Source organism: Oncorhynchus keta, chromosome 28 (assembly GCF_023373465.1).
Source record: "Oncorhynchus keta strain PuntledgeMale-10-30-2019 chromosome 28, Oket_V2, whole genome shotgun sequence".
In the NCBI taxonomy this organism is placed as follows: domain Eukaryota; kingdom Metazoa; phylum Chordata; class Actinopteri; order Salmoniformes; family Salmonidae; genus Oncorhynchus; species Oncorhynchus keta.
The window spans coordinates 61,047,592-61,074,076 of record NC_068448.1 but is presented as its reverse complement, the minus strand read 5'-3'; the positions used below and the strand labels follow the sequence as shown (position 1 = coordinate 61,074,076).

General features: G+C 41.8%; 1 protein-coding gene across 48 annotated transcripts in view; it reads left to right on the top strand.

Moving 5' to 3' along the window:
- The window catches only part of LOC118372588 (rho guanine nucleotide exchange factor 4), a 160,175-nt gene extending 135,637 nt beyond the window's left edge, over positions 1-24,538 (top strand). For 47 of the 48 annotated variants that reach the window (XM_052483474.1, XM_052483473.1, XM_052483471.1 and 44 more), the window contains 10 exons: positions 2,828-2,973; positions 13,911-14,090; positions 14,511-14,711; positions 15,043-15,222; positions 17,100-17,332; positions 17,625-17,754; positions 17,929-18,060; positions 18,559-18,802; positions 19,405-19,482; positions 23,843-24,538. In XM_052483474.1, coding sequence (XP_052339434.1) covers positions 2,828-2,973; positions 13,911-14,090; positions 14,511-14,711; positions 15,043-15,222; positions 17,100-17,332; positions 17,625-17,754; positions 17,929-18,060; positions 18,559-18,802; positions 19,405-19,482; positions 23,843-24,000 — 1,682 coding nt within the window. In that variant the 3' untranslated portion in view covers positions 24,001-24,538. Of the gene's footprint in view, positions 1-2,827; positions 2,974-8,843; positions 9,708-13,910; positions 14,091-14,510; positions 14,712-15,042; positions 15,223-17,099; positions 17,333-17,624; positions 17,755-17,928; positions 18,061-18,558; positions 18,803-19,404; positions 19,483-23,842 lie in introns of those variants that run through there. The other variant, XM_035758521.2, reaches the window with a different exon arrangement.
- The last annotated feature ends 1,947 nt before the right edge of the window (positions 24,539-26,485 follow it).

The window sequence follows — 26,485 nt, the reverse complement described above, 5'->3', positions numbered from 1 at the left end:
TTGTGGGGTCTTTCATATACTGCCTTCCCCCTCCATCCTTTTATAAACGAGACGCAAAGAGCAATCTGGCCCAGCCTTTTACAGGCTCACATAAATAAAGGCCACTCGATACCTGGAGTAGTGCCAGTCTGCCATGGACTGTCTGAGTCTACAGCAGGCAGGCAGGCAGATAGTAGTGCAGTCAGTCACTGTGGGTTACACTGACCCCTGGAGGACAAAACTGGTACTGCATAATCATAAAATACGTCATTGGGCAGGGATCATCAACTCGATTCAGCCCTGGGCCGATTTGTTCATGAACAGATGGTCTGGGTGGCGGAACATAATTACAAATAATTTGTAGACTGCAAATTGACCGCAAGAAGCCAAACCATATATAATTTTTGACTAAAAAATCATAATTTCAATACTTTTTGGTATACGATCACGTGTTTCTCAATTATGCGTGGGAATACTTGGGAACAGATTTTCCAAATTAAAACCACTTGGAGCGGATTTCCTTTTGTTTTTACAGTCTTTTATGTCCAACAATGGAAATGCACATTTTTGGCTCAGAAAACTTGGAAGCTAAAGAAAACCACCTGGCCCGGGGGCCACCAGTTGGGGAACCCTGTAATAGGAGAACCCTGTTATAGGGGATAGCTGCTCCTATATGCACTGTCATTGACATTCAATTTCATTCACTTGTTGTTTGATGGCCAAAGTAAAAACACTGATTAAAGCATCTGGATGTAAATGACGACAATAAAATGGTAGTTTATGACATGATTGGTGTGTATGTTCTCTGTTAGATTAAAACGCTATAGATCAACTATGATTGGTGTGTATGTTCTCGTTAAATTAAAACGCTATAGATCAACTATGATTGGTGTGTATGTTCTCTGTTAGATTAACACTATAGATAAACTATGATTGGTGTGTATGTTCTCTGTTAGATTAAAACACTATAGATAAACTATGATTGGTATGTTCTCTGTTAGATTAACGCTATAGATAAACTATGATTGGTGTGTATGTTCTCTGTTAGATTAAAACACTATAGATAAACTATGATTGGTGTGTATGTTCTCTGTTAGATTAAAACACTATAGATAAACTATGATTGGTGTGTATGTTCTCTGTTAGATTAACACTATAGATAAACTATGATTGGTGTGTATGTTCTCTGTTAGATTAAAACACTATAGATAAACTATGATTGGTGTGTATGTTCTCTGTTAGATTAAAACACTATAGATAAACTATGATTGGTGTGTATGTTCTCTGTTAGATTAAAACGCTATAGATCAACTATGATTGGTGTGTATGTTCTCTGTTAGATTAACACTATAGATAAACTATGATTGGTGTGTATGTTCTCTGTTAGATTAAAACACTATAGATAAACTATGATTGGTGTGTATGTTCTCTGTTAGATAAAAACGCTATAGATAAACTATGATTGGTGTGTATGTTCTCGTTAGATTAACGCTAAAGATAAACTATGATTGGTGTGTATGTTCTCTGTTAGATTAAAACACTATAGATAAACTATGATTGGTGTGTATGTTCTCTGTTAGATTAAAACACTATAGATAAACTATGATTGGTGTGTATGTTCTCTGTTAGATTAAAACGCTATAGATAAACTATGATTGGTGTGTATGTTCTCTGTTAGATTAAAACGCTATAGATAAACTATGATTGGTGTGTATGTTCTCTGACCGTATAGGTTACTGTGTGATTTTCCGTGGTTGTCCTTTAGGTTCAGAGAAGAAAAGGTAGATTGTGTAGAATCATTTTACACAAAGTTTTCTTCATCCTGACAGACTGCTGAAGTGGAAAAGACAGTAGAATATAGTCCTAAAATACTACTCAGCTCTAGGCGTTGAATATGTATATTTTTAATAGCCGAGTGATGTGCCGAATCCATTTCTCCTGATCGCCTGAGGGGGTCTGAACGCTCTGTGTTCTCTCATTATGCCCGGCTCCCTGTCTCCAGGGTGATTTGTCACCACGGAGACTCTCGGCGTGGCAACAGCTGTTTGTAGTGCAGGGATGTGTTGATGAGGTTCACCAGACAGACAGGAGAATATTTATAGCTGCATCTGCATGGCAGTTACCTACAGTCAGGAAGAGAGGGCAATGAGTGTTTGTGTGCGTGTGTGCATGTGTGTGTGTCTGTGTGTGTGTCTGTTTGTGTAACAGCAAGTATACCTTCATAACTTCATAATGGCCCATCCATATATCAAGTCTCTGTGTAAACGTATGAACTTACCCTAACCTCATACTCATTGTCACTATGAAAGATGTAAAGATCAGCTATCGAGATAATGTGTGTTTATAGTTTATTCCCATGGCCATCTCTTTTAGTAATCTCTCTTTGTAAAAGCAATGTTTCTAATCAGTGCACAAACTGGAGCAGAGTTCCATCTGAGGATTAGGTACAGAGACAGGGACTGTGACCGGGGAAGAATTGGCGTAAGGGTTTGGGTGAGGTTGGGGTGAGGGTGAGGGTAGGGTGAGACCCAAAGGCCGCTGGTCACTGACATGCTGCCATGGGATTTTCTCCTTTCTCTGTCATGCCAGTTTGTCTCAGTGAGAGGCAGTGGGTGCATGTTCCTACTGGGCTGTGAGTAACGATGATTCAGATCACCACAACTGGGTTGGAACTCCGCTGCAGCTCAACTGTAACTCAACCAAATGAAATAGGACACCCTTTCATCAGACCTCTTGACTGTGTGGTAACCATTTTTTTAGTTTTGTGGCCTGTATCATTGTATTTGTAGTAAAGTAGGGTATGTTGTTATTTAACGTCTCCCTCTCTCTCTCTCTTTCTCTCCCTCAGCGGTGATAGTACCAGACGGAGGTGGAGAGAAGGCCGGTCTGGGTGATGATCTAGGCAGTGATGAAGACCTGTATGAAGAGTTCCGCAGCTCCGGACATCGCTGTGGACACCCAGGGGGAGGTGGAGAACAACTGGCCATAAATGAGGTAGACTTTTGTTTTGTCTGCCTGCCTGTCTGAGTGTCTTTCTCTCTCTCTCTCTCTCTCTCTCTCTCTCTCTCTCTCTCTCTCTCTCTCTCTCTCTCTCTCTCTCTCTCTCTCTCTCTCTCTCTCTCTCTCTCTCTCTCTCTCTCTCTCTCTCTCTCTCTCTCTCTCTCTCTCTCTCTCTCTCTCTCTCTCTCTCTCTCTCTCTCTCTCTCTCTCTCTCTCCCTCTCTCTCTCTACTCGCTGTCTGACTTGCTGCATTGCACACAAATAAACACGCGTACGTGTGCGTGCACACACACACGCAACACAGGTATTCCATAATGTGTTAGAAACATTCATTCAATAGTCAACATGGATGGAGGTAGAAAGGTATGACGAGCAATGGGACCAAGTCTTAGCACGGTGATGAAAATGGCCTCTGTGGCAGGAGAGAGAGGAGAGAGGGGCTGTAAACACAGGAGAGAGCAGGGAATGCTGGGTTAGGGTCTTGTTGCTGTGGTTACCCGTACAGGGCTGTGATGTATGACACCATAGAAATACGATCTCTAGAAAAGCTCAGGATAAGGTCCGGTTTCCAACTCACAGATTAAGTCTAGAGATGGACTAAAAAGTATGGTCAATGGAGAACCTCCATGGAAATAGCTTTATAGTCCACGATTAAAATGAATCTGTGTCCGGGAGTATAATGTCCAGTGAAATGTGCACGTTAATGAATCATTTCTCATCATGTTGGAAGGTCTACACCACACATTACATGCTGAACATTTTAGTGACCCCCGTCTTTGACAGTGGCAAGACATTTTTTATGTTTTACAGTTAATTGCGTGCAATTATACACATTTGCCATGGGGTGTAGAGAAAATGTTGCAGATTGAAAGCAAGTTTCCTGCAATTCTACTCATTTTGCCATGGGGCGGATAGTAAAATGAGGTGTTTTGACACATGCGTTGAATACAACTAGTTTAGACTTTACGATGAAATGTAGTAGTGTTGCATACGAGCTCTTCCCAACAAAGCAGAGTTTCAAAAATGAAATAGTAACACAAGAGGAATAAAGTCAAATGCATAAGAATGAAGCTATATATAGGGAGTAGCAGTACCAGATCAACATGCAAAGGTACAAGGTATTTGAGGTAGATAGTGTGTGTACATGAAGGGTAAAGTGACTAGGCATCAGAATAGATAACAATAAGAGTCAAATAAAGAACAGAGTAGCAGCAGCAAATGATGAGTGTAAAAGTGTGTGATGTGTACAGTGCCTTCAGAAAGTATTCACACACCTTGACTATTTACAAATGTTGTGTTACAGCCTGCATTTAAATGGACTAAATTTTGATTTTTTTTTGTTCACTGGCCTACACACAATACCCCATAATGTCAAAGTGGAAATCTGTTTTTAGACATTTTTACAAATTAATTATAAATGAAAAGCTAAAATGTATTGAGTCAATAAGTATTCAACCCCTTTGTTATGGCCTAAATAAGTTCAGGAGTAAACATTTCCTTAACAAGTCACATAATAAGTTGCATGGACTCACTCTGTGTGCAATAATGGTGTTTAACATGATTGTTAAATTAATACCTCATCTCTGTACACCACACACACATGTCTAGCAGTGAATTTCAAACATAGATTCAACAGCAAAGACCAGAGAGGTTTTCCAATGCCTTGAAAAGAAGGCCACCTATTGGTAGATGGGTATAAATCCCTATGAGCATTGTGCAGTTATTAATTACACTTTGGATGGTGTATCAATACACCCAGTCACTACAAAGATAGACATTCTTCCTAACTCAGTTGCCGTAGAGGATGGAAACCACTCAGGGATTTCACCATGAGGCCAATGGTTCCTTTAAAACAGTTACAGAGTTGAATGGCTGTGAGAAAAGTGAGGATGGATCAACAACATTGTAATTACTACCAACCTAATTGATACAGTGAAAAGAAGGAAGCCTGTATAGAATGCATCCTGTTTTCCACAAGGCACTATACTGCAAAAAATGTGGCAAAGCAATTAACTTTGTCCTTTATCAAAAAGTGTTATGTTTGGGGAAAATACAATACAACACGTTACTGAGTACCCCTCTCCATATTTTCAAGCATACGGGTGGCTGCATCACGTTATGGGTATGCTTGTAATCATTAAAACTTCTTAAGGATGACGCAGAATACAGTCCCCATGCAGGAACATCACTCAGCGGAATTTCAGAGCGCCACCTATAGTTTTTGATAAAACTCAAACTTTCATTAAACTTTCATTAAAATACACATTCAAGGTAGTGAATTAAAGCTACACTCGTTGTGAATCTATCCACCAAGTCAGATTTGTAAAATGCTTTTCGGCGAAAGCATGAGAAGCTATTATCTGATAGCATGTACCCCCAAAATACTGCAACGTCACCTAACACAACAGATTTTGCGGTAGCCGGCGCTACCCAAAACGCAGAAATAAAATATAAAACATTCATTACCTTTGACAAGCTTGATCTATGAAGACTGTGTAATCAAGGAAAAAACTGAGTTTGATAACGCAACTTCATTTTTTTAAATTAAAAAAGTCGACAATAAACTTTCACAAAACACTTCGAAATACTTTTGTAATGCAACTTTAGGTATTAGTAAACGTTAATAAGCGATCAAATTGATCACGAGGCAATGTATATTCTATAGCTGTACGTCTGGAAATAATGTCCGGGTAAATCTCAACCAAAATATCCGGTCGGAGACCTGAAGAAATGGGCTGTTTCTTGTTCGTTTGACCAAGAAACAAAGCCTAGGCAAATGACAAGACTGTTGACATCGTGTGGAAGCTGTAGGTATTGCAACCTCTGCCCCATTTAATGTGGTTCACCTTTATCAATCGGTTGAAGTGGCGCATGGATATATTTTCCCATTTTCAGTGATCAGATTTTCCTGCACTTTTCGATGAAACGCACATTCTGTTATAGTCACAGCCGTGATTTAACCAGTCTTATAAACGTCTGAGTGTTTTCTATCCACACATACTAATCATATGCATATACTATATTCCTGGCATGAGTAGCAGGGCACTGAAATGTTGCGTGATTTTTAACAAAAAGCTGTGAAAATTCGCATGAGCCCTAACAGGGAACTGGGGTGTTTTTCAGGATAAAAAAAAATGGAATGGAACTAAGCACAGGCAAAATCCTAGAGGAAGATCTGGTTCTGTCTGCATTCTACGAGACACTGGGAGATGAATTCACCTTTCAGCAGGACAATATTCTAAAACACAAGGCCAAATCTACACTGAATTTTCTTACCAAGAAGACAGTGAATGGTCCTGAGTGGCTGAGATGTTGCACGATCCTGGTGTGGTGAAAGCCCTTTGAGACTTACCCAGAAAGACTCACAGCTGTAATCAGGGGTGTGAATACTTTTGTAAATGAGATATTTCGGAATTTCATTTTCAATACCTTTGCAAAGATTTCTAAAAACATGTTTTCACTTTGTTATTATGGGGTAATGTGTCTATTTAATCAATTTTGCAGTCAGGCTGTAACACAACAAAATGTGGAATAAGTCAAGGGGTATGAATACTTTCTTAAGGCCCTGTATGTATTGCAGGTCTTCACGGGTCCAAAGGGTTGGACCCGTTCCAAAATGGACCTGTGGATCTGTTGGGGGCAGTATCCTTATTAGATTGGGTCTAGGGTGTCTGGGATGATGGTGTTGATGTGTATCATGACCAGCCTTTGAAAGCACTTTATATTTACAGATGTGAATGCTACAGGGTGATGGTCATTTGGTCAGTTTGAAACATGTTGAGATTGCAGACTGGGACAAGGATAGATTGAAAATGTCTGTGAAGACACCTGTCAGCAGGTCCGCGCATGTTTTAGGAAACGTTCCCTGGTAATTCCGCCTGGTCTGATCGCTTTGTGATTGTTTAAATGTTTTGCTCATATCGGCTTCAGAGGGCGAGATCACACATTCATCCGGGAAAAACAGGGGCTTTCACGCAAGGCACATTGTTACCAGCGAACATAAAAGGTATTTAGCTTGTTTGTGAGTTCTTCATCGCTGGGCAGCTCACGGCTGGGTTTCCCTTTGTAATCCGTTATCGTCTGCAAGCCCTGCCACATATGACGAGTGTTGGAGCCGGTGTAATAGGATTCCACCTTCCTCCTATAGACTGACTAACAAAATCAATGGGGGCCCCCCAGTGGGTAATTCGACCATGATAACAAGTTTAGATAGCTGCCCGCTAGTGCTGAGCGATTAACCTGAATATCGGTTATTTTTTAATTTTTTTAAAACTAATTGACCGACATAGGTTCAATTATTTGAATTTAATTTAAATTGTAAACACTTCTGTGAGCTTAATGCGCACATTGCAGTTTCTCTAGAGAGAAATCAGAACCAGCCTGAACTGTGCGGTTTAGTAAGGAGTTGCAGTTTCCAACATGGCCAATATTCTATGTAGTTTAGCGCATAAAACATGGTCATTAACTACAATGACCATAATCCATTGCGCATCTACTTGTCCGGTCTGTGTCTGCTACGGAAGAGACAGAAGATTGCGCTATCTTGAGGAGATATAGTGAGCAGTTGTTGCTTCACGAGGTATCTCTACCTGAAAATTCATGATCAAAGTGATTGATAGTTGGTATTCAGCAGTCCTAAAAGTATGCCTTATTTACTGAGAAGATTTTATCAGACAGCATAGGCAACAGCTCAATAGAGATGATGACCTGGAATTAAATAATAAAATCATCGAATAACACAAATATAGTATACACAACAACCTGAAATATTTGAGTATTATGATGGTAATGTGATGGTTAATAAGTGATCAGCAGTAATGGACAGTCACTACCATGTAGTGACTTGTATTGTTTTATTCTGTTGTTACAGCATTCAACCCACATATTGCATTTCATGTTAGAAAAATTACCAAAACCGAAATAAAAAAACATGAGAATTTTTTCATAATCGAATCAAAACCGAACCGACCTCAAAAAGCACTAATCACTCAAACTAATTTAGCAATCAAAAAAATGTTATCTGACATGGGCTTATTGACTGACTATCAGTGACTGACATAACAAGAGAAAAACTGATGATGCACAGCCATATTTCGAAATTGCATCTTTTGCATTCCACTATTCTAACTCGCAACAGTAAATTGAGACCCAGACTGAGTTCCAAAAAGAAATACAAATAAAAGGCCTTCCATGTAGTAGACTGTCTAAATTAGAGTCGGAGTGAGGTGGCCTTGCTCATCATATTCTGTTTAGTTGAGTGGATACGGCTGCAGTAAATACTGTAGGTCTGTTTGGCTACACCTGGGTATCCAGGTCAGAGAGAGAGAAGAGAAAGAGAGAGCGAGAGAATAGAGAGAAGGGACCGGGGGAGGGGGGAGAGAGTTGGAGAATCCAATAATTTCATCAGGTCAGTGATTGTATGTTAATTAATTGTCTAAAATAGCAGTATGATAATCCTGTATAATAATCCGATGCATTAATCCCGTTCTCTCCTGTTTTAATCAGACATATTAAGTCTGTGAGTGACGGGCCAGCCATCAGCTGATGAGGCTAATAAATTCTCGGCAGATCACACTCACACGCGCACACACACACGCAGCCCACATACCCTCTCCCTTCCCTCACACACAGTCTATTATTCTGCATCCTCCTGCTCCCTCCTTCCCCTCCTCCCTCTCCCCATCCCCCACCCTCCCTGGAGTTGCTAAGGCCCTCCTCATCCACTCTGGTATCCAGGATACGGAGACACACTCAGCCGCCTGATTGGCTGCTCGCGGTAGGAAGGTAAAAAAAAAAGAAAGAAAGAAAAAAAAAATGCGATCCAGGGAGTTGGATGGATGGTTGTGCTAGTGTAGCTTCAGGCAGACCCCAGCACCATTTTAGCTTCAGAGTACACTTAAAAGGGAGCGCAAGAGAGGGAGGGAGAGAGGGAGATAAAGGGAAAAGAGCTGCCATGTTAGAGGAGCACAAATAGCGGTGTGGACGTAACCCAGATACGGGACGAGGAACGACAGAAGAGGACGGAGGACAAGAAAAACTAAAGGAGGTGGAGGGGAAATGAGGATTGTATTGAGAAAGATGCAGCATTATCTCTACCTCACATCCTGACAAGACGAAGAAATAGCGAAGACGGCGAGAGGAAGAGAGAAGAGGGAGAGAGAGAGAGGGAGAGAGAGTGAGGACGTGGAAAACAGGGAGGGAGAGAGAAGAGGGGAGTGCTCAGACACAGGCAGCAAGGCGTCGCAGTGAAGCAGAACGAGGGGAGCCTGGCGGAGAGAAGAGGAAGAGAGAGGCGGAGGACAGGCCGGCTGGCTAGTGAAGGAGGAGAAGAAGAGGAGGAAAGAGACGGACAGGGGGGGAGGGGTGAGGGCCCTGCCGGGGCCTACGTGATGGCTCGCGGTGGTGGCGCTCACCGCGCCCGGCAGCGTTTGGGCTACCTCAACACATTGCTGCGCTGCAACCTCCACCCAGAGACTCAGAAGGTGGTGGTTTTCATGATCATGATGCTGCTCGTCATCATCAACGTAGTGCTCATGTTCCTCCTGGCCTTCTAGTAGAGAGACACACACGGCGACGTCACACACACACACACACACACACACACGCCGCGTATCGTCGATCAAGGAAGACAGAGAGGAGGAAGGAGGAGGAGAGAGGGAGGATTCCCTGGTGGAGAGTTGGGGGTACAGCTGTGGATGGGAGTCCAGGATAAAAGGACGAGACCACAGGTAAAACCGAGCAAAGGATGAGCTAGACTGGGTAGAGGATAGGACCACTATGCTGCTGCTTAGCCCAGAGAGTGTGTCGGACGGGTTAGCTAGCTTGCACCATGGGGGTTGTTGACAAACCGTGGACGGTAGCAAATATTCTGTCTTGTACATTTTGAACATTTTTGGTCTGTAGTTCAGTGTTTTCCTATGCCTGTGTTGTGAATGTGTGAGAAGAAGAACCGGTTGTGTTTATTATTTGTGTATGTTTGTGTTATTTATGTGCCTGAACATAATCCATTTCTCTGTTGTTGGGTCTCATTCTTAACAATATGGTGTTGTACGTTGGGAATACGTGCGTTATTGCTTGAATGATAATTGGTCCTGTGTGAATCTACAGAATGCGTTTTGTATAGGCCACTGTTTAGCACCAGTTATGTGCTAAACATGAGATCTCTATGAGATATATGTAGGTTACAATGTTTAGCACGTTACAGATGAAGTCGGAAGTTTACATACACTTAGGTTGGAGTCATTAAAACTTGTTTTTCAACCACACCACAAATGCCTTGTTAACAAACTATAGTTTTGGCAAGTCAGTTAGGACATCTACTTTGTGCATGACACAAGTCATTTTTCCAATAATTGTTTACAGACAGATTATTTCACTTATAGTTCACTGTATCACAATTCCAGTGGGTCAGAAGTTTACATCCACTAAGTTGACTGTGCCTTTAATCAGCTTGGAAAATTCCAGAAAATTATGTCATGGCTTTAGAAGTTTCTGATAGGCTAATTGACATCATTTGAGTCATTTTGAGGTGTACCTGTGGATGTATTTCAAGGCCTACCTTCAAACTCAGTGCTTCTTTGCTTGACATCATGGGAAAATCAAAGAAATAAGCCAAGACCTCAGAAATAAAATTGTAGACCTCTACAAGTCTGGTTCATCCTTGGGTGCAATTTCCAAATGCCTGAAGGTACCATGTTCATCTGTACAAACAAATGTAGACAAGTATAAACACCATGGGACCACGCAGCCATCATACCGCTCAGGAAGGAGACGCATTCTGTCTCCTAGAGATGAACGTAATTTGGTGCGAAAAGTGAAAATAAGTCTCAGAACACCAGCAAAGGACCTTGTGAAGATGTTGGAGGAAACAGGTACAAAATCTATATCCACAGTAAAACAAGTCCTATATCGACATAAGCTGAGAGGCCGCTCAGTAAGGAAGAAGCCACTGCTCCAAAACCACCATAAAAAAGCCAGACTATGGTTTGCAACTGCACATGGGGACAAAGATCGTACTTTTTGGAGAAATGTCTTCTGCTCTGATGAAACAAAAATAGAACTGTTTGGCCATAATGACCATCGTTATGCTTGGAGGATAAAGGGGGAGGCTTGCAAGCCGAAGAACAGCATCCCAACCGTGAAGCATGGGGGTGGCAGCATCATGTTGTGGGGGTGCTTTGCTGCAGGAGGGCTGGTTTACTTCCCAAAATAGATGGCGTCATGAGGCAGGAAAATGATGTGGATATATTGAAGCAACATCTCATGACATCAGTCAGGGAGTTAAAGCTTGGTCGCAAATGGGTCTTCCACATTGACAATAACCCCAAGCAAACTTCCAAAGTTGTGGCAAAATGGCTTAAGGACAACAAAGTCAAGGTATTGGAGTGGCCATCACAAAGCCCTGACCTCAATCCTATAGAAAATTTGTGGGCAGAACAGAAAAAGCGTGTGCGAGAAAGGAGGCCTACAAACCTGACTCAGTTACACCAGCTCTGTCAGGACAAATGGGCCAAAATTCACTCAACTTATTGTGGGAAGCTTGTGGAAGGCTACCCGAAACGTTTGACCCAAGTTAAACAATTTAAAGGCAATGCTACCAAATACTAATTGAGTGTATGTAAACTTCTGACCCACTGGGAATGTGATGAAAGAAATAAAAGCTGTCTAATGACAGGGAATTTTTACTTGGAATAAATGTCAGGAATTGTGAAAAAGTCAGTTTAAATGTATTTGGCTAAGGTGTATGTTAACTTCCGACTTCCACTGTATATAACCGTCATACAGTGGAAGGAAGCATGTGGATGATCCATGTGGTTGGGTCAGATGTGTGTGTTTACCGCTCGGCTGCTCTCGCTAGGGTTCAGCTGCACAGAGGGAGGGGGATCAGCTGTGTGTGTATGTGTGTGTGTGTGTGTGTGTGTGTGTGTGTGTGTGTGTGTGTGTGTGTGTGTGTGTGTGTGTGTGTGTGTGTGTGTGTGTGTGTGTGTGTTTCCTAGGGAAGGGGATCATGTGTGCCCTGGTTAGCTATGTGTGTGTGTGTGTGTGTGTGTGTGTGTGTGTGTGTGTGTGTGTGTGTGTGTGTGTGTGTGTGTGTGTGTGTGTGTGTGTGTGTGTGTGTGTGTGTGTGTGTGTGTGTGTGTGTGTGTGTGTGTGTGCATTCGGGGCTTGGAGCGTTGCCATGAGGGGTGACGAAGCAGCTCAGGACACAGAGAGGCTGGTTTGAAACGGAGGCAGGGGTGTGATGAGAGGGGCAGGTGAGAGGGGCAGTAACAAGGCCTAGAGCTACTGACCAGGAGACTCAGGGAGAAGTGCACTGTTTACATCCACCACCTGGCAGAGATACACTCACATTACAATGTGTTTTTATGTTTGGATTCTCCCTCTATACAAACTCATATTGATGTCCCAGTACAGCTAATACTACAATATTTATGTCTTCAACCTGATTTCTACTCTCTGTGAAGGGAGATATTCTGGTGTTTTGTTGTATAATGATGGCAGGATCAGTAGAGGAGAGAAGAGGCGAGATGGTGGGTGTGTCGCCTAGCAACAGGCCCAAAGACCTCCTCGCCATGACGATGGATCGATGGCAGGACAGACATAGAAATAGACACTTAGTAGATCACCCTAACCAACAGAATAGACGTAGAAATAGAAACACATAGATTACCCTAGCCCCCATAGAACCGACATGGAAATAGACACAGAGATCGTGTTCTGGTATCATTTAGCCTCTGCTTGACCTTCTGAAGGCCTTGCATAAGTATAGGAGCCAGCACTTGAGGAGTTACATTATAGTTAGTTAGTTAGTTAGTTAGTTAGTTAGTTAGTTAGTTAGTTGTGGCTTTTTGAGCAATAATACAATTATGACAAGCATCCTTTCCAGAGTGTTGTACTTGCTCATGCTATAGAAACAGGAGATAGGCTCCTGCCCTATGGGCCATTCTGGCTTTGATAAGGCTTACTGCTACTATGGAAGAATGACACAAATGCCCCTCTGACGCCAGCATGATGTTGACGCAGTAATGTGTGTGTGTGTATGTGGCAGTGTGAAATACGAGCACTGCAGTACATTTATAAGTAACGCAGGCTTTTTAGCTCTCTCTCATTCTCCCTCTCGATCTCTCTCTCCCTCTCCCTCTCGATCTCTCTATTTCGCTCTCTCTTTCTCTCTCTCCCTCTCGATTTCTCTCTCTCTTTCTGTCTCTCCCATTCTCTCCCATTCTCTCCCTTTCTCTCTCTCTCTCTCTCTCTCTCTCTCCACATTGATCTCTGTCACGCCCCTCTCAGACTCAGTGGCTTGGCTCAACAGAGCAATCAATGCTTTAGGACCTGTCTCACTTAGCTTATCTAGGGCTGTAGCAGCAATATGATCATGTTGTGTCTGTTACTAAAATGTAACTTACTGAGTAGAAATATTGTTGTTACAAAGTCATCATCTCTGTGTTGGAACAACATTGTGTACGTCTTGTGTTGTAAATGTAAAGTCATCCCTTGTGCGATGAATGGTATTCTATAGGTTGTTTGTGTCATATCTTAAAGTCATACGTTCCAGTTGAGTGATACCGGACAGACCCACTACCTTGTAAATCATGTCTCTACTCTCTCTATCAGCCACTTTGTCTTCCAGTGATGTTATTGATGTTATTTATAGACCAGCTTCACCTTGTTTTACAAAGTCATCCATTCTGAATGAAGAACGGACAGAGTTTTTCCGGACCACCTGACCAGGGAAACCTCCAGGGCCCCTAGGTAGACCATAACTAGAGTTTTCCCTGGTCAAGAATACAAATGTGGGCCTTCATAAAGTATTTCAAGCTTGTTCACCATGTATTACAAATGTTGTACATTTTTTGTTATGTCACTGTGAAGTCCTCCCATACTGACCTGTGTTGACCCCTGTCTGTCCCCTCTCCTTTTCCCCTCCCCAGCTGATCAGTGATGGCAGCTGTGTGTACGCCGAGGCCCTGTGGGACCATGTCACCATGGACGACCAGGAGCTTGGCTTCAAGGCGGGGGACGTCATCGAGGTAGTGGATGCCACCAACAAGGAGTGGTGGTGGGGACGCATCCTGGACAGTGAGGGCTGGTTCCCAGCTAGCTTTGTTCGGGTAAGAAACGAACTCTCCATATCTCCCATCTCTCTTCTTCTCTCTTTCTCTCACTCTTTCTCTCTCCATCTCTCTGGGAAACTAAAGACAACATCTATTAAATACTCTTTACCTTGCTTATCTTTATCTATTATTGCTGCTACAGTACAGGGTTAGATGGGCAGCTAGAGCTGTTGTCGGCAATTTGGGGCAACTGTGAAGCATTAGCTCATTTAAAATATAAAGATTGTTTTCTTTTTTTTCATGTTGACTTTCTTATGGTCCTTACATACCTAATGAATGTTTGTACATTTTCTCAGTTGATCCACATAGGTAGCCTAACTGAAAAACAAGACAGTATAAGAAATGTTTGTAGCATCTAAACTGATCTGTTAGTGAGGGTATTCTATAACAATGACCCTTTCTTCTTGGTCCCTTTAGTTGCGTGTGAACCAGGATGAGCCCATGGAGGAGTACCTAGCCCAGCTGGAAGAGGCTGGGGCTGGGGAAGTGGACCGGCCAGGGGTGGGTCTGATCCTGGGACCAGGCCTGCCGTGTAAGGACCAGATGAGGACTAACGTTATCAATGAGATCATGGGCACAGAGAGAGACTACATCAAACACCTCAAAGACATCTGTGAGGTCAGTAAAGTTCCATTCAGACAACATCACTGTCTGCCTGTAGACACTTTCCTTTGACACAGGCCATTATAGGACTTAGAAACTATTTGCATCAAAAACTCCCGGAAGAATCTGCCTTTTGTCTTCAAGTGTCTCTAAATAATCACACCAGCCTTTGTGCCATCATAACCAGCACATAGGACATTGTATTTCTGAACAATACAACTTTGTCCAATAAGACAAAATATATTCTTCAGTTTTAACTTGGTTATTTCTGGGAATTCTTAACATGTAAAATCAGGTATAAGTCTGTTCTACATGTGATACCATGAGTCTACTGTTCCTCTCTCAGGGTTACATCAAGCAGTGTCGTAAGAGGATAGACATGTTCACAGAGGAGCAACTGCGGTGTATATTCGGCAACATCGAAGACATCTACCGCTTCCAGAAGAAGTTACTGAAAGGTCTGGAGAAGAGGTTCAACAAGGAGCAGCCGCACCTCAGCGAGATCGGATCCTGCTTCCTCGAACACGTGAGTATTGTACAGCACACGACCCACTGGGATTCTACACCTGACTTCTGTCAGCTGTGACCAACCGACTAAATTCTGTCTTATGTAGCAAAATTTGAAATTGTTTTTACATTGGATAAAAGTAGAGACTCAGAGCTAGAAAATTATATATCATACGCTGCTTTTAAAGTGAGTAAACTTGTAACCCCACTTTTGAGTAAATGGCCTTTGAATGTTTTGATTCACCTACTGGAGAGCTCTTCTTTGCCTACACCCATTCAGCATCATTCACACCCTTTAAGACTTAGTTCCACATATCTCTTTATGGATTCACATGTGAGACCATGTGGTAAACACATGCTATATCAACGTTTATTTGTCACATGCACGGGATACAGAAGGTGTAAACGGTACAGTGATAGTACTTGCACAGTAGCAATATCAAAAACAGAAAGTGTCCACATAAAAATATTTGATAAATATTTTATCGTTATTAGATGACGCTTACCTGGCACACGTCTCTTAATTGATGGGTCATGTGAAGGAAATGCTATAACCACCCCCCAGCCACATCTAGCTGAGTGGATGGGTCACTATTGTCTAGGCATGTACACATGTTTATGAAATACAATCGATGGCCGTAATCACCCCCAGACACATCTGCTCATTTGATGGGTCATGTAATAATCCAGCCTAAGTGGAATCTTTTGTTTAGACATGTAGCTAGCTAGGTAGATAGCTAGCTAAACAATGAACTGTCATAACCCCAACTCATGCTACTACCAGTACAAACATTGTACTAGAGTAGGTTCAATGTTAACTAGCTAACATTAGGCTATAACTAGCAATGCAAATGGATTTCTGATTCAAATAATATTACTACACAGATCATACACAAGCCAGCAAGCTAACGTTTGCTAGCTAACTAGTAGTATTCTTTAACTTGCAAAAATAATGACTTTCTGACAAAATTAGAAACTTATATCTGGAAAATGTAGCTAGACTCTTACCTGTATATATGGATGAATGCTTCACGCCAGACCGGAACCTTTTAACTATGTTTTGTTTGTAGCTACATCTTGTTTGGCCAGCTTTGTGTGAAGTCACTGGTTTACACTGACCATGGCATGTGCAGAAATTAGCCCATCACTTTGTCCTACTGATCTGTCGATAGCGCCTGCTAAATTCAGGGTATCAATGTTGTTGAGAAAATTTCCAGAACTTTTGTAGTTATCGATAGTTAACGTTATATCATTCAAAAACGGCATGGTAGAAAGGACTGTCAACACATACTGAACAGCTCACGTTATAGACAGAAGCATGCTACATGGCAGACCAATCCAAACTCATCTCCCGGCATGTCCAGCCCATTCATTATCTCAACCAATCATGGCTAGTGGGAAGGTTCCCGCTTTTTCCATGGCTAAACCAACTAGGCTCGTAATGTTACAACTTTATTCATATTTATGGATGGAATACAAGTTTGTTATTAAGGCACATGAAAGTTCACATGTTCCAGAAGGCATTTCTGACAACAACAAAAAAAACGCATTTTGATTTTAAAAAATCAATGTTTACGTTCAAATGCTGCTCATCTGAAGTAGTGACGTGTGGCATACACCTAGTTTCATGATGCATTATGTAGCGTTGTGGCTTGCATAACGCTACATAATGCTATCATAAACATGACATAACATGACGTAATAGGGGAAATTAAATCTGCTAAATAGATAACTACTGTATTATTACACACACTTTATGTTGGGGATTCAAGTCATGCAACCTCTCTGGAGCCCAAACATTCATGTAACATTCCAGCAACCATCAATTTTGCCATTTTAAACCACCTTTCTAAACTGCCATGTTAACGTTTCCTGTCTCCTCCTCACCCTCCTCAGCAAACAGACTTCCAGATCTACTCGGAGTACTGTAACAACCACCCCAACGCCTGTGTGCAGTTGTCCAGACTGATGAAGACCAACAAGTACGTGTTCTTCTTCGAGGCCTGTCGTCTGCTGCAGAAGATGATTGACATCTCGCTGGATGGCTTCCTGCTCACGCCCGTTCAGAAGATCTGCAAGTACCCTCTGCAGCTGGCCGAGCTACTGAAATACACCAACCCTCAGCATAGGTAAGTACCCTCTGCAGCTGGCCGAGCTACTGAAATATGACAACCCTCAGCATAGGTAAACACACACACACTTGTACTGTGCACACATGCAAGGAGCTGCACGTGTTCCTTCTTATCTCCCAATTTCGCTCTCTGAAATCGCTGAAATTTCTTTCAGAAATCACATGACACTGATAGGTTATTAGTTGTGTTTCGTTTTTAAGTCGAAAGTTATTACAAGTCTATCATTAGACTAAAACAATCATGTAAGACCGAGAGGGCCTGATGTGTTTGTCTGTTCTGGGCAACCCAGGGACTATAAGGACGTGGAGGCTGCCTTGAACGCCATGAAGAACGTGGCCAGGCTGATCAACGAGAGGAAGCGGCGCCTGGAGAACATCGACAAGATCGCCCAATGGCAGAGCTCCATAGAGGACTGGGAGGTGAGTAAAGGTGCATCGAGGGTAATGGAACAGAATCCATGACTAGGGCCAGGACGTTTTCCTGACCAAGTGACTTGTTCTGGAAACATGTTGCCAGGACACAACTTTTTTTGGCTGAACAAACTCTGTCTGTAGGCTCTAACAGATGCTTGGTGTGCGTTTGAACATCCTCAGGGAGAAGACATCCTCAGTATGAGTTCAGATCTGATCTTCTCTGGAGAGCTGACGAAGATCTCCCAGCCTCAGGCTAGGAGCCAGCAGCGCATGTTCTTCCTCTTCGACCACCAGATGGTCTACTGCAAAAAGGCGAGCAGCACTGTTAAAATGATTGTTATAATGTGGACATGAAGCTGGTAAGGGTTACGGTTGAGGCTACGGTTGTGATTGAACCGTAATGTGGACATTAAGCTGGGCAGGGTAGCCTAGTGGTTAGAGCGTTGGACTAGTAACCGGAAGGATGCAAGTTCAAACCCCCGAGCTGACACGGTACAAATCTGTCGTTCTGCCCCTGAACAGGCAGTTAACCCACTGTTCCTAGGCCGTCATTGAAAATAAGAATTTGTTCTTAACTGACTTGCCTAGTTAAATAAAGATTTAAAAAAATAAAATTTAAAAAAAAGTTATACCTTGAACCAAAAAGGGATCCTCAAAGGTTCTCCTATGGGAACAGCCAAATAACCATTTTAAGTTCTAGAGTGTAGGGAGTGTAGGGATGTTTATGACGTGGGTTAGTTACTATAAGGATTAGAGTTAGTAACAGTAATATATAACAGCATTATCACGTATCCCTATGGTTTTTTTCAGGACCTCCTGCGCAGGGACATGCTGTACTATAAGGGTCGTATGGACATGGACCTGATGGAGGTGGTGGATGTGGAGGACGGGAAGGAGAAGGACTTCAACGTGTCGGTGAAGAACACTCTGAAGCTGCGCTCGCTGGCGGGGGACGAGGTCCACCTGCTGTGTGCCAAGAAGCCTGAGCAGAAACAACGCTGGCTCCGAGCCTTCCAGGACGAGAGGACGCAGGTGCAGCACGACCTCGAAACAGGTGAAACAGTTACCCGTCTCTCTGTCTGACGTGCCACAGTTTGAAAAAGGACCCATTCTTACTTAGCTTGCTAAGCTAATGCAACTCAGACATACAGAATGAGTAGAAAACACTAATAGAATACTAGGAGACCGCAATGAACTGCTTACCTGTAGTATTACTAGTCAGCTGTACAAAGCCACTGGGTGTGTATCCTTTCCTATTAGTAAAACATGAGCTGTGTCCTCCTGTCTCTCTCTGCCCCAGACTACTGCTGTATTAATAGTTTGTGATAAACGTTTCTGACAGTGGCTCCGGTCAGAGAATCAGGGAAGAGAAGTGTATGTGTAATATGTAACAGCTAATGGATCAGAATGTCGTTAATCCCTCAGATAAAAGGAGCTATAAATCCATTGAGCTGCCCCCTTCGCTTCTCAGCCATAGTCTCTGGGTTTTATCTGGGCTGTAACAGAGCATGCGGATATTACCGAAACTTTTCATCCAACAATCTGGCCTTCTATTATTCTGTTCCCTCGTAATAGCTGGGTATTGATAGGTGGCACTGGCAGAATGAATCTGTGATATCCACATTGACCTGTGACCTATGTGGTTTCCTCCTTCAGGATTCTCCATCACTGAGGTCCAGAAGAAACAGGCCATGCTGAACGCCTGCAAAAGCCATCCAACTGGGAAGCCCAAAGGTATGTCTGGGTAATGGGTGCATGGCAGGAAAACTCCATTTCCATGGCTGTTTGGATGGGTAGCAGATTACGTGTTGTGCGTGTTGAATATTTTTTGAAAGAGTATTACGTTTGCCAATATTTATACAAATGTTGTTTATCATATGTGCTTAATATTCATATAAACCGCTTTGGATTCAAATGTAGTCGTAACCCCCCCCATCCTCCCTATGGATATGTATAACCCCTAGTCTCTCTATGGATATGTATAACCCCTAGTCTCCCTATGGGTATGTATAACCCCTAGTCTCTCTATGGATATGTATAACCCATAGTCTCTCTATAGATATGTATAACCCATAGTCTCTCTATAGATATGTATAACCCCTAGTCTCTCTATAGATATGTATAACCCCTAGTCTCTCTATAGATATGTATAACCCCTAGTCTCCCTATGGATATGTATAACCCCTAGTCTCTCTATGGATATGTATAACCCCTAGTCTCCCTATGGATATGTATAACCCCTAGTCTCTCTATGGATATGTATAACCCCTAGTCTCTCTCTATAGATATGTATAACCCCTAGTCTCTCTATAGATACGTATAACCCCTAGTCTCTCTATAGATATGTATAACCCCTAGTCTCTCTATGGATATGTATAACCCCTAGTCTCTCTATGGATATGTATAACCCCTAGTCTCCCTATGGATATGTATAACCCCTAGTCTCTCTATGGATATGTATAACCCCTAGTCTCTCTATGGATATGTATAACCCCTAGTCTCTCTATGGATATGTATAACCCATAGTCTCTCTATAGATATGTATAACCCCTAGTCTCTCTGTGGATATGTATAACCCCTAGTCTCTCTATGGATATGTATAACCCATAGTCTCTCTATAGATATGTATAACCCCTAGTCTCTCTATAGATATGTATAACCCCTAGTCTCTCTATGGATATGTATAACCCCTAGTCTCTCTATGGATATGTATAACCCCTAGTCTCTCTGTGGATATGTATAACCCCTAGTCTCTCTATGGATATGTATAACCCCTAGTCTCTCTATGGATATGTATAACCCCTAGTCTCTCTATGGATATGTATAACCCCTAGTCTCTCTATAGATATGTATAACCCCTAGTCTCTCTATGGATATGTATAACCCCTAGTCTCTCTATAGATATGTATAACCCCTAGTCTCTCTATAGATATGTATAACCCCTAGTCTCTCTATAGATATGTATAACCCCTAGTCTCTCTATGGATATGTATAACCCCTAGTCTCTCTATGGATATGTATAACCCCTAGTCTCTCTATGGATATGTATAACCCCTAGTCTCTCTATAGATATGTATAACCCCTAGTCTCTCTATGGATATGTATAACCCCTAGTCTCTCTATAGATATGTATAACCCCTAGTCTCTCTATGGATATGTATAACCCCTAGTCTCTCTATAGATATGTATAACCCCTAGTCTCTCTATAGATATGTATAACCCCTAGTCTCTCTATAGATATGTATAACCCCTAGTCTCTCTATAGATATGTATAACCCCTAGTCTCTCTATGGATATGTATAACCCCTAGTCTCTCTATGGATATGTATAACCCATAGTCTCTCTATGGATATGTATAACCCCTCGTCTCACTATAGATATGTATAACCCTAGTCTCTCTATAGATATGTATAACCCCTAGTCTCTCTATGGATATGTATAACCCATAGTCTCTCTATGGATATGTATAACCCCTAGTCTCTCTATGGATATGTATAACCCCTAGTCTCTCTATGGATATGTATGACCCCTAGTCTCTCTATGGATATGTATAACCCTAGTCTCTCTATGGATATGTATAACCCCTAGTCTCTCTATGGATATGTATAACCCCTAGTCTCTCTATGGATATGTATAACCCCTAGTGTCTCTATAGATATGTATAACCCCTAGTCTCTCTATGGATATGTATAACCCCTAGTCTCTCTATGGATATGTATAACCCATAGTCTCTCTATGGATATGTATAACCCATAGTCTCTCTATGGATATGTATAACCCCTCGTCTCACTATAGATATGTATAACCCCTAGTCTCTCTATAGATATGTATAACCCCTAGTCTCTCTATGGATATGTATAACCCCTAGTCTCTCTATGGATATGTATAACCCTAGTCTCTCTATAGATATGTATAACCCCTAGTCTCTCTATGGATATGTATAACCCCTAGTCTCTCTATAGATATGTATAACCCCTAGTCTCTCTATGGATATGTATAACCCCTAGTCTCTCTATGGATATGTATAACCCTAGTCTCTCTATGGATATGTATAACCCCTAGTCTCTCTATGGATATGTATAACCCCTAGTCTCTCTATAGATATGTATAACCCCTAGTCTCTCTATGGATATGTATAACCCCTAGTCTCACTATAGATATGTATAACCCCTAGTCTCTCTATAGATATGTATAACCCCTAGTCTCTCTATGGATATGTATAACCCCTAGTCTCTCTATGGATATGTATAACCCCTAGTCTCTCTATAGATATGTATAACCCCTAGTCTCTCTATAGATATGTATAACCCCTAGTCTCTCTATGGATATGTATAACCCCTAGTCTCTCTATAGATATGTATAACCCTAGTCTCTCTATGGATATGTATAACCCATAGTCTCTCTATGGATATGTATAACCCCTCGTCTCACTATAGATATGTATAACCCCTAGTCTCTCTATGGATATGTATAACCCCTCGTCTCACTATAGATATGTATAACCCCTAGTCTCTCTATGGATATGTATAACCCCTAGTCTCTCTATGGATATGTATAACCCCTAGTCTCTCTATAGATATGTATAACCCCTAGTCTCTCTATGGATATGTATAACCCCTAGTCTCTCTATAGATATGTATAACCCCTAGTCTCCCTATGGATATGTATAACCCCTAGTCTCTCTATGGATATGTATAACCCCTAGTCTCTCTATAGATATGTATAACCCCTAGTCTCCCTATGGATATGTATAACCCCTAGTCTCTCTATGGATATGTATAACCCCTAGTCTCTCTATGGATATGTATAACCCCTAGTCTCTCTATAGATATGTATAACCCCTAGTCTCTCTATAGATATGTATAACCCCTAGTCTCTCTATGGATATGTATAACCCCTAGTCTCTCTATAGATATGTATAACCCCTAGTCTCTCTATGGATATGTATAACCCCTAGTCTCTCTATGGATATGTATAACCCCTCGTCTCACTATAGATATGTATAACCCATAGTCTCTCTATAGATATGTATAACCCCTCGTCTCACTATAGATATGTATAACCCCTAGTCTCTCTATGGATATGTATAACCCCTAGTCTCTCTATGGATATGTATAACCCCTAGTCTCTCTATAGATATGTATAACCCCTAGTCTCTCTATGGATATGTATAACCCCTAGTCTCTCTATGGATATGTATAACCCCTAGTCTCTCTATGGATATGTATAACCCCTAGTCTCTCTATGGATATGTATAACCCCTAGTCTCTCTATGGATATGTATAACCCCTAGTCTCTCTATAGATATGTATAACCCCTAGTCTCTCTATGGATATGTATAACCCCTAGTCTCTCTATAGATATGTATAACCCCTAGTCTCTCTATGGATATGTATAACCCCTAGTCTCTCTATGGATATGTATAACCCCTAGTCTCTCTATAGATATGTATAACCCCTAGTCTCTCTATGGATATGTATAACCCCTAGTCTCTCTATAGATATGTATAACCCCTAGTCTCTCTATGGATATGTATAACCCCTAGTCTCTCTATGGATATGTATAACCCCTAGTCTCTCTATGGATATGTATAACCCCTAGTCTCCCTATGGATATGTATAACCCCTAGTCTCTCTATGGATATGTATAACCCCTAGTCTCTCTATAGATATGTATAACCCATAGTCTCTCTATAGATATGTATAACCCCTAGTCTCTCTATAGATATGTATAACCCCTAGTCTCTCTATGGATATGTATAACCCCTAGTCTCTCTATGGATATGTATAACCCCTAGTCTCTCTATAGATATGTATAACCCCTAGTCTCTCTATAGATATGTATAACCCCTAGTCTCTCTATGGATATGTATAACCCCTAGTCTCTCTATGGATATGTATAACCCATAGTCTCTCTATAGATATGTATAACCCCTAATCTCTCTATAGATATGTATAACCCCTAGTCTCTCTATAGATATGTATAACACCTAATCTCTCGTCACAGCCTTAACATTATCATGTAAAACATTTAGTAGCAGATTTGATTCTGGATGCCATGATTACTTACCCCGCTCTGTTCTCCTCTCCCCCAGCGGTGACCCGGCCCTACTATGACTTCCTGCTGCGTCAGAAGCACCCGTCTCTGCCCAGCACCGTACCCCAGCAGCAGGTCTTCATGCTGGCTGAGCCCAAACGCAAGGCGACCACCTTCTGGCAAAACATCGGCAGACTGACGCCTTTCAAGAAGTGAAACGTCGGAGAGGAGGATTAGAGGAGAAAGGCTAACGCCTGAACTGACTTTTTTATCCCCAATCCTTTTTTTTCCTTCTCTCGTTTGTTCTTTGTTATACATAATGTTATCCTAATTCATATACTGATTATTGTGAAAGATCAACATGATGATGATGATGATATTTTTTCTTTGAGAAAGCACTTTATAGGTTGGTTACAATCAGACTTGGGAATGGTTCTCCCGGACATCGTGTATACTTTGGGAGAATGTTACTAGGACTATTTTACCTGCTACTGCTACTACAACTTCTACCAAGCACCGATTGGTACTAATATTACTACTGCTGTGTGATCATGTGACTGCCAATGAGGCTCCTCTTTTTGGAAAGACATTGACTGACGCAACTAAATGATTTTTTCCCCCAGTGTTTTTGTTTTGTTTTCGACCAATGCCAACTGTTCACAGTGCCAGATCAATTTTGCTTTTGTATTTAAGTTTGTGCTGTGTCTGCTATTGAAAAAAGGTGAAAAGGGGGGATAAAGTTTATTGTACTTCTCTTTGTGCAAAGATGTTTTCCTGGTTTATTTTGAGCATTTCATAACAGTCGATACTTAAGGGTGTGGTGGGGTCTTAATGTTAGTGTAAACAGTCTGAGAAAAACAAATGGTACCCAGATTCGATTCTCAATTCTTCACAAATCTCCCGTTTTGAGTTGCAGCAGCCCACAAACGCACACACACACCTGACCTTTGTCATTAGCCTTACACTGTGCATATGAGTAATTAACCCCTTTATGGAAGTGCCATCTGAAGTGTGTCCTGGATGCTTTGAAATAGTGTGAAGAGTATGTTTTACCTTTTATCAACCCCTGCAATTACATTAATTTAGCAACATTTTCAAATTCAAGATGTATTCTCCTACTGTGGCAAAATGAGGCTCGATTAAAAAAAAAAAATGTAATCTTCATTTAACTAGGCACAGTTAAGAAAAAAATTATATTTACAATGATGGCCTACACCGGCCAAATCCGGACGACGCTTGGCCTATTGTGCGCTGCCCCATGGGACTCCCAATCACGGCCGGTTGTGATACAGCCTCTAGCGCTGAGATGCAGTGTCTTAGACCACGGCGCCAGTCGGGAGCTTGATTGAAATGGTACAACTGCACTTTCGTCCCCCTGGTAAGTGCAATGCCACAATACCACATGATTTCATATAATCAGAACATTTAACAGACTTTAAATATTGAATATTGAAAGTATATAATGTTAGATTTTTCTAGCCTGGTCCCACATCTGTTGTGCTTTTGGCAACATTGCTGTCATGACAATTCCACAAGGTGTTGGCAAGAGCACAGAAACAGACTGGTATCCAGGCTACTTCTTTTCCATACAAGTTTAACAGGGTGGATCACCTTCTGGAAGTTCTACCCATTTCCTCCATGTCCCCAGAGGCTTCATCAGGACGTTTTCTGTTTGTCTGCGACACCTTTCATTTGTAGATGAATATTCAGGAGTTTCTGGCAAGACAAAGTTGACTGTTGTGACAAAAATGTATTTTTGTGTTCCTGCTGATGAAGAGACTACAGGGAGCTTGAAGAATCCCAGGAAGTAGGTTAGCTGGGCGAGATGACAGCAAAACAACACCTACTCCTGATGCTTTTCATCTCGCTTCACTGTCCAAAAGAACTACAAATTCACATTTGAGAAGGGTAACCTATTTTTTAGACGATCTGAGGCACTGAATTGTTAGTGCGCTGCAGACATTGTGGGTTTCTGTCTACTAAAATCGTAAAGATGCTAAAGACTGGAGTCATAAACCATGCCTTGTATGCCACCTTCTTAACATGATGGCATAGGATTTTTTTATGATTCTGATTTTCCATTTCCAAAAAGACAAACTGATCATATCAGCGGCTCAATACATATAACACACATTTATAATCAATCAATTGACCATGGCTACTGTATATTGACTGTGATCAGGTTCAAGAGGCCTACAATATGATGGGGTTGACACAAAGAAGCCTGAATCCAGCTTTCAGTTGGAGATGTTTTCCTCTTCAAAAGAAAGTAGCTCGGTGATGGATTGCTCTCCCCTGGGATCCACTGTGATGTCTGGAGAACCGGGAGACACAGAGGGATGTGTGTGTATGATTTCTAAAACAAAGTGTGTGTCTTGTCGCCTCGAGGTAGAGATATGGAACATGGCGTCTCAGAATTGAGTATGCAGCCGTATAACTCACCTGTCACGAGGGTTATGCAGCACTATAACTCACCTGTCACGAGGGTTATGCAGCACTATAACTCACCTGTCACGAGGGTTATGCAGCACTATAACTCACCTGTCACGAGGGTTATGCAGCACTATAACTCACCTGTCACGAGGGTTATGTAGCACTATAACTCACCTGTCAAGAGGGTTGTGCAGCACTATAACTCACCTGTCACGAGGGTTATGCAGCACTATAACTCACCTGTCACGAGGGTTATGCAGCACTATAA